This window comes from Engystomops pustulosus, chromosome 3, assembly GCF_040894005.1.
Source record: "Engystomops pustulosus chromosome 3, aEngPut4.maternal, whole genome shotgun sequence".
In the NCBI taxonomy this organism is placed as follows: Eukaryota; Metazoa; Chordata; class Amphibia; order Anura; family Leptodactylidae; genus Engystomops; species Engystomops pustulosus.
The window spans coordinates 8,947,302-8,953,935 of record NC_092413.1 but is presented as its reverse complement, the minus strand read 5'-3'; the positions used below and the strand labels follow the sequence as shown (position 1 = coordinate 8,953,935).

The 6,634-nt window shown below is 57.8% G+C and overlaps 1 protein-coding gene across 3 annotated transcripts; it reads right to left on the bottom strand.

The window, feature by feature from the left end:
• Window positions 1-493: 493 nt before the first annotated feature.
• YPEL5 (yippee like 5) lies at window positions 494-6,634 on the bottom strand. 3 transcript variants are annotated; one of them, XM_072139976.1, is made up of 3 exons: window positions 6,523-6,634; window positions 2,896-3,056; window positions 494-1,097 (listed from the first exon to the last, which is right to left on the bottom strand). In XM_072139976.1, the coding sequence occupies exons 2-3, from the start codon at window positions 3,034-3,036 to the stop codon at window positions 873-875; spliced, it is 366 nt and encodes a 121-aa protein (XP_071996077.1). In that variant the 5' UTR covers window positions 3,037-3,056; window positions 6,523-6,634; the 3' UTR covers window positions 494-872. The 3 variants fall into 3 exon arrangements, with proteins under 3 accessions (XP_071996077.1, XP_071996076.1, XP_071996075.1); XM_072139975.1 differs by lacking the exon at window positions 6,523-6,634 and adding an exon at window positions 6,392-6,514 and having other exon boundaries at window positions 2,896-3,067; XM_072139974.1 differs by lacking the exon at window positions 6,523-6,634 and adding an exon at window positions 6,392-6,514 and having other exon boundaries at window positions 495-1,097.

Here is a 6,634-nt window from a genome sequence, read left to right as displayed (position 1 = left end):
CATGGAGGACGATCTGATGGAGGAGAACAAGTTCATCAACCACTAAACAAACATTATTCAGTACATTATTGTTACAGTCCCCCACCCCCCTGGATCCGTGACACTGGGGACTTCCTATGACAATCCCCTATACAGTCTGAGTGGGTGTGGTCATAGTGATGTGACTCCTCCCCCGTCTATAGGCACCATGTTTCTTCCCTCCGGCCCCCGACACACGGAGACGCATCACACGGGGCAAGATGGAAAAAAAACACATTATACTTTATTACACTCCGGTAACTTCTACATCACATACAGAAAACTAACCACTTGGTGCATTGCAAAAAGTAGAATGTTTTGTTTTATTTTTTCAAATTTTTTTTTTGTATTTAATTTTTTTTTTTAAGATTTTTTTTTTCACAGACCACCTGCATCACATCAGACTCGTGAAGGTAACCGGGTTTTATGCTGGAGATTGATAGATGTCACCCCCCCCCCCACCCCCAAATAAAACCTCCCCAAAAAAAACATCTGACTGCCCCGTTAACCCCCGACCTGCCCAATGATCAGTGACCAGCACAAACAGCAGCAAACACTGGACCTGACACACACACACAGCGCCTCCTGCTGGAGGAGATGTAACAATCTGCGAGGTGGAAAAGCGAAAGAATCTGCGAATAAGGCAACTATCAACATGGAGGGAGGAGGATGGGGCGACAGCTCAGCCCGTGAGTGGGAGGGGCCACATGCCAAGACGGCATTGGTGGAATATCAATGTCCGCGTGCAGATCGCTTGTCGTTCCTCGATGTACGGATTTTACGCTGTAGAGATCGTCGCATGGTTGGAACCTCAAGAAGGGACTACAAAAACATGGAGGAGCGGGCGCGGCGCTTCAGGAGTTGTCGGAGGGGACGTGTTCCTCAAAGCCTTCGCTCTCCCGCACCAGGGCCCGCTCCAGGATGACGCGCCCCTCCTTGTAGCGCTGGCTGTCCTCCGTGGCAAACTCGTAGATCCAGCCCAGTTTGCTGTTACAGTTCTTACAGCTGACGTCCCGCACCATGTGGCGCCCGGTGAGCATCACCCGGTCCTGCACCTCGCTGTACTGGAGGTTCACCACCTGCGGAGGCACAAGGGAAGGAGATCACCCAGTGTGGTAATGATTATATGTCTGGGGTATCCTGGCACCTGGCGAGATCACAATGTGGTGCCCGGAGGTTTCCTAGTTGTATCCCTGGTGCCCGGCAAATCCATGATCATATCCGTAACATCTAGCGGTGTAATAATTGTATCCCTGGTGCCTAGTGGCTTCATAGTCATAGCCCTGGCACCTAGTGGTAGTATCCCAAGTACCTAATGGTAATAGACCTGGTGCCCCGTGGGTTCACAATTGTATCCCTGGCACCTTGAGGATTCTATGAGGATTTTTAACTAGATCCATTGTACCCTGGCGCCCAGAGGGGGCTCCCATCCCTCCCGGCCCTGGCGCCCAGGGGGGGCTCCCAATCCCTCCCGGCCCTGGCGCCCAGGGGGGGCTCCCAATCCCTCCCGGCCCTGGCGCCCAGGGGGGGCTCCCAATCCCTCCCGGCCCTGGCGCCCAGGGGGGGCTCCCAATCCCTCCCGGCCCTGGCGCCCAGAGGGGGCTCCCAATCCCTCCCGGCCCTGGCGCCCAGAGGGGGCTCCCAATCCCTCCCGGCCCTGGCGCCCAGAGGGGGCTCCCAATCCCTCCCGGCCCTGGCGCCCAGAGGGGGCTCCCAATCCCTCCCGGCCCTGGCGCCCAGAGGGGGCTCCCAATCCCTCCCGGCCCTGGCGCCCAGAGGGGGCTCCCAATCCCTCCCGGCCCTGGCGCCCAGAGGGGGCTCCCAATCCCTCCCGGCCCTGGCGCCCAGAGGGGACTCCCAAACCCTCCCGGCCCTGGCGCCCAGAGGGGGCTCCCAATCCCTCCCGGCCCTGGCGCCCAGAGGGGGCTCCCAATCCCTCCCGGCCCTGGCGCCCAGGGGGGGCTCCCAATCCCTCCCGGCCCTGGCGCCCAGGGGGGGCTCCCAATCCCTCCCGGCCCTGGCGCCCAGGGGGGGCTCCCAATCCCTCCCGGCCCTGGCGCCCAGGGGGGCTCCCAATCCCTCCCGGCCCTGGCGCCCAGGGGGGGCTCCCAATCCCTCCCGGCCCTGGCGCCCAGGGGGGGCTCCCAATCCCTCCCGGCCCTGGCGCCCAGGGGGGGCTCCCAATCCCTCCCGGCCCTGGCGCCCAGGGGGGGCTCCCAATCCCTCCCGGCCCTGGCGCCCAGGGGGGGCTCCCAATCCCTCCCGGCCCTGGCGCCCAGGGGGGGCTCCCAATCCCTCCCGGCCCTGGCGCCCAGGGGGGGCTCCCAATCCCTCCCGGCCCTGGCGCCCAGGGGGGGCTCCCAATCCCTCCCGGCCCTGGCGCCCAGGGGGGGCTCCCAATCCCTCCCGGCCCTGGCGCCCAGGGGGGGCTCCCAATCCCTCCCGGCCCTGGCGCCCAGGGGGGGCTCCCAATCCCTCCCGGCCCTGGCGCCCAGGGGGGGCTCCCAATCCCTCCCGGCCCTGGCGCCCAGAGGGGGCTCCCAATCCCTCCCGGCCCTGGCGCCCAGAGGGGGCTCCCAATCCCTCCCGGCCCTGGCGCCCAGAGGGGGCTCCCAATCCCTCCCGGCCCTGGCGCCCAGAGGGGGCTCCCAATCCCTCCCGGCCCTGGCGCCCAGGGGGGCTCCCAATCCCTCCCGGCCCTGGCGCCCAGGGGGGGCTCCCAATCCCTCCCGGCCCTGGCGCCCAGAGGGGGCTCCCAATCATATTCCTAGCACCTAGTGGCCTCACTGTGCCATCACATCATGTGACCTCATCCGTTACAATGTATCAGTGTGTGTATTATCCATCACCCTGGTGCTGCCCGCCCCCGGTACCCACCTTATTGAAGAGGAAGGCCCTCCCGGTGGCGCCGGTGAAGCGGGTGGAGATGAGCTCGGAGCGGTTGGTCAGGATGGTGTCGCAGTTGGCGCAGGAGAACAGGCGGGTCCCTCCGATGTGGTCCAGGAAGATTCTGCCCATCGTCTCGGGTGTTTTATTAACTACAAAACAACTATGAGAATTTTAGGCCACAAGAGGGCGACACCGCGGGTGGGGGAAGGGTCCGCAGCCTCTGACATGTCAGTCCTCACCACGGCTCTGGGATTCAAGTCCTGCAATAAATTCCAGGTCTCTGCGGTATATTAGGTTTATCATTTCCACAGGACACACTCAGCTCTGCTGCATCTGTGTGTATAATGACTGTACAGGACACACTCAGCTCTGCTGCATCTGTGTGTATAATGACTGTACAGGACACACTCAGCTCTGCTGCATCTGTGTGTAATGTGTCAGGACACACTCAGCTCTGCTACATCTGTGTATATAATGACTGTACAGGACACACTCAGCTCTGCTGCATCTGTGTGTAATGTGTCAGGACACACTCAGCACTGCTACATCTGTGTGTATAATGACTGTACAGGACACACTCAGCACTGCTACATCTGTATGTATAATGACTGTACAGGACACACTCAGCTCTGCTACATCTGTGTGTATAATGACTGTACAGGACACACTCAGCTCTGCTACATCTGTGTGTATAATGACTGTACAGGACACACTCAGCCCTGCTACATCTGTGTGTATAATAACTGTACAGGACACACTCAGCTCTGCTACATCTGTGTATATAATGACTGTACAGGACACACTCAGCTCTGCTACATCTGTGTATATAATGACTGTTCAGGACACACTCAGCTCTTCTACATCTGTATGTAATGACTGTACAGGACACACTCAGCTCTGCTACATCTGTGTATATAATGACTGTACAGGACACACTCAGCTCTGCTACATCTGTGTGTATAATGACTGTACAGGACACACTCAGCTCTGCTACATCTGTGTATATAATGACTGTACAGGACACACTCAGCTCTGCTACATCTGTGTATATAATGACTGTACAGGACACACTCAGCTCTGCTACATCTGTGTATATAATGACTGTACAGGACACACTCAGCTCTGCTACATCTGTGTATAATGACTGTGCAGGACACACTCAGCCCTGCTACATCTGTATGTATAATGACTGTGCAGGACACACTCAGCTCTGCTACATCTGTGTGTATAATGACTGTACAGGACACACTCAGCTCTGCTACATCTGTGTGTATAATGACTGTGCAGGACACACTCAGCTCTGCTACATCTGTGTATATAATGACTGTACAGGACACACTCAGCTCTGCTACATCTGTATGTAATGACTGTACAGGACACACTCAGCTCTGCTACATCTGTGTATATAATGACTGTACAGGACACACTCAGCTCTGCTACATCTGTATGTAATGACTGTGCAGGAATGTGGTGACACATGGGGACTGATGACATCACATACACAGCTCCGCCCCCTCCCCCACAGCTGATGCCCCTCCCCCACTGCCTATAGGTGACACATAGGGACAGAGAGCAGCTGCAGAGATGTATATAAATAGTACAGGAGGGGGTATTATGCGGGGCAGATGGTACAGGAGGGGGTATTATGCGGGGCAGATGGTACAGGAGGGGGTATTATGCGGGGCAGATGGTACAGGAGGGGGTATTATGCGGGGCAGATGGTACAGGAGGGGGTATTATGCGGGGCAGATGGTACAGGAGGGGGTATTATGCGGGGCAGATGGTACAGGAGGGGGTATTATGCGGGGCAGATGGTACAGGAGGGGGTATTATGCGGGGCAGATGGTACAGGAGGGGGTATTATGCGGGGCAGATGGTACAGGAGGGGGTATTATGCGGGGCAGATGGTACAGGAGGGGGTATTATGCGGGGCAGATAGTACAGGAGGGGGTATTATGCGGGGCAGATAGTACAGGAGGGGGTATTATGCGGGGCAGATAGTACAGGAGGGGGTATTATGCGGGGCAGATAGTACAGGAGGGGGTATTATGCGGGGCAGATAGTACAGGAGGGGGTATTATGCGGGGCAGATAGTACAGGAGGGGGTATTATGCGGGGCAGATAGTACAGGAGGGGGTATTATGCGGGGCAGATAGTACAGGAGGGGGTATTATGCGGGGCAGATAGTACAGGAGGGGGTATTATGCGGGGCAGATAGTACAGGAGGGGGTATTATGCGGGGCAGATAGTACAGGAGGGGGTATTATGCGGGGCAGATAGTACAGGAGGGGGTATTATGCGGGGCAGATAGTACAGGAGGGGGTATTATGCGGGGCAGATAGTACAGGAGGGGGTATTATGCGGGGCAGATAGTACAGGAGGGGGTATTATGCGGGGCAGATAGTACAGGAGGGGGTATTATGCGGGGCAGATAGTACAGGAGGGGGTATTATGCGGGGCAGATAGTACAGGAGGGGGTATTATGCGGGGCAGATAGTACAGGAGGGGGTATTATGCGGGGCAGATAGTACAGGAGGGGGTATTATGCGGGGCAGATAGTACAGGAGGGGGTATTATGCGGGGCAGATAGTACAGGAGGGGGTATTATGCGGGGCAGATAGTACAGGAGGGGGTATTATGCGGGGCAGATGGTACAGGAGGGGGTATTATGCGGGGCAGATGGTACAGGAGGGGGTATTATGAGGGGCAGATAGTACAGGAGGGGGTATTATGCGGGGCAGATAGTACAGGAGGGGGTATTATGCGGGGCAGATAGTACAGGAGGGGGTATTATGCGGGGCAGATGGTACAGGAGGGGGTATTATGCGGGGCAGATAGTACAGGAGGGGGTATTATGCGGGGCAGATAGTACAGGAGGGGGTATTATGCGGGGCAGATAGTACAGGAGGGGGTATTATGCGGGGCAGATAGTACAGGAGGGGGTATTATGCGGGGCAGATAGTACAGGAGGGGGTATTATGCGGGGCAGATAGTACAGGAGGGGGTATTATGCGGGGCAGATAGTACAGGAGGGGGTATTATGCGGGGCAGATAGTACAGGAGGGGGTATTATGCGGGGCAGATAGTACAGGAGGGGGTATTATGCGGGGCAGATAGTACAGGAGGGGGTATTATGCGGGGCAGATAGTACAGGAGGGGGTATTATGCGGGGCAGATGGTACAGGAGGGGGTATTATGCGGGGCAGATAGTACAGGAGGGGGTATTATGAGGGGCAGATAGTACAGGAGGGGGTATTATGCGGGGCAGATAGTACAGGAGGGGGTATCTTCCCTGGATGGGGAGTATTTTGGAGGGTCAGCTGAGTAGTAACAGGTTGTCCCGCCAGACATGACGTCACACTGGAGTCGGTGACGTGTCGGCCGGTCGGGCCCGGGGACCTCCATAAAGACGTAGATAACCCGCGCTCTCCCTCGCTCCGTCCTGGGCCCTGATCCCCGGAGCTCCCCCGGCTCCCTCCCTCACCTGGTCCCGGGCTCTGGCGGATCAGCTGCCGGGGCTGGCGGAGAGTCTCGGAGCTTCGATAAACTAAGCAATCCTAAGCCCCGCCCTCTTCCCTACTCCACCTGTCCATCACACGAGGCAGTCCCGCCTACCCCAGCTCTTCTGCAGTTCACTGGTGACGTCATGCGGTGTGCCGCGCCCTCTCCGCACTGCGAACCAATCACTCCTAACGGCACCGCCTCCCCCTGAGGACGGCCGCCATTG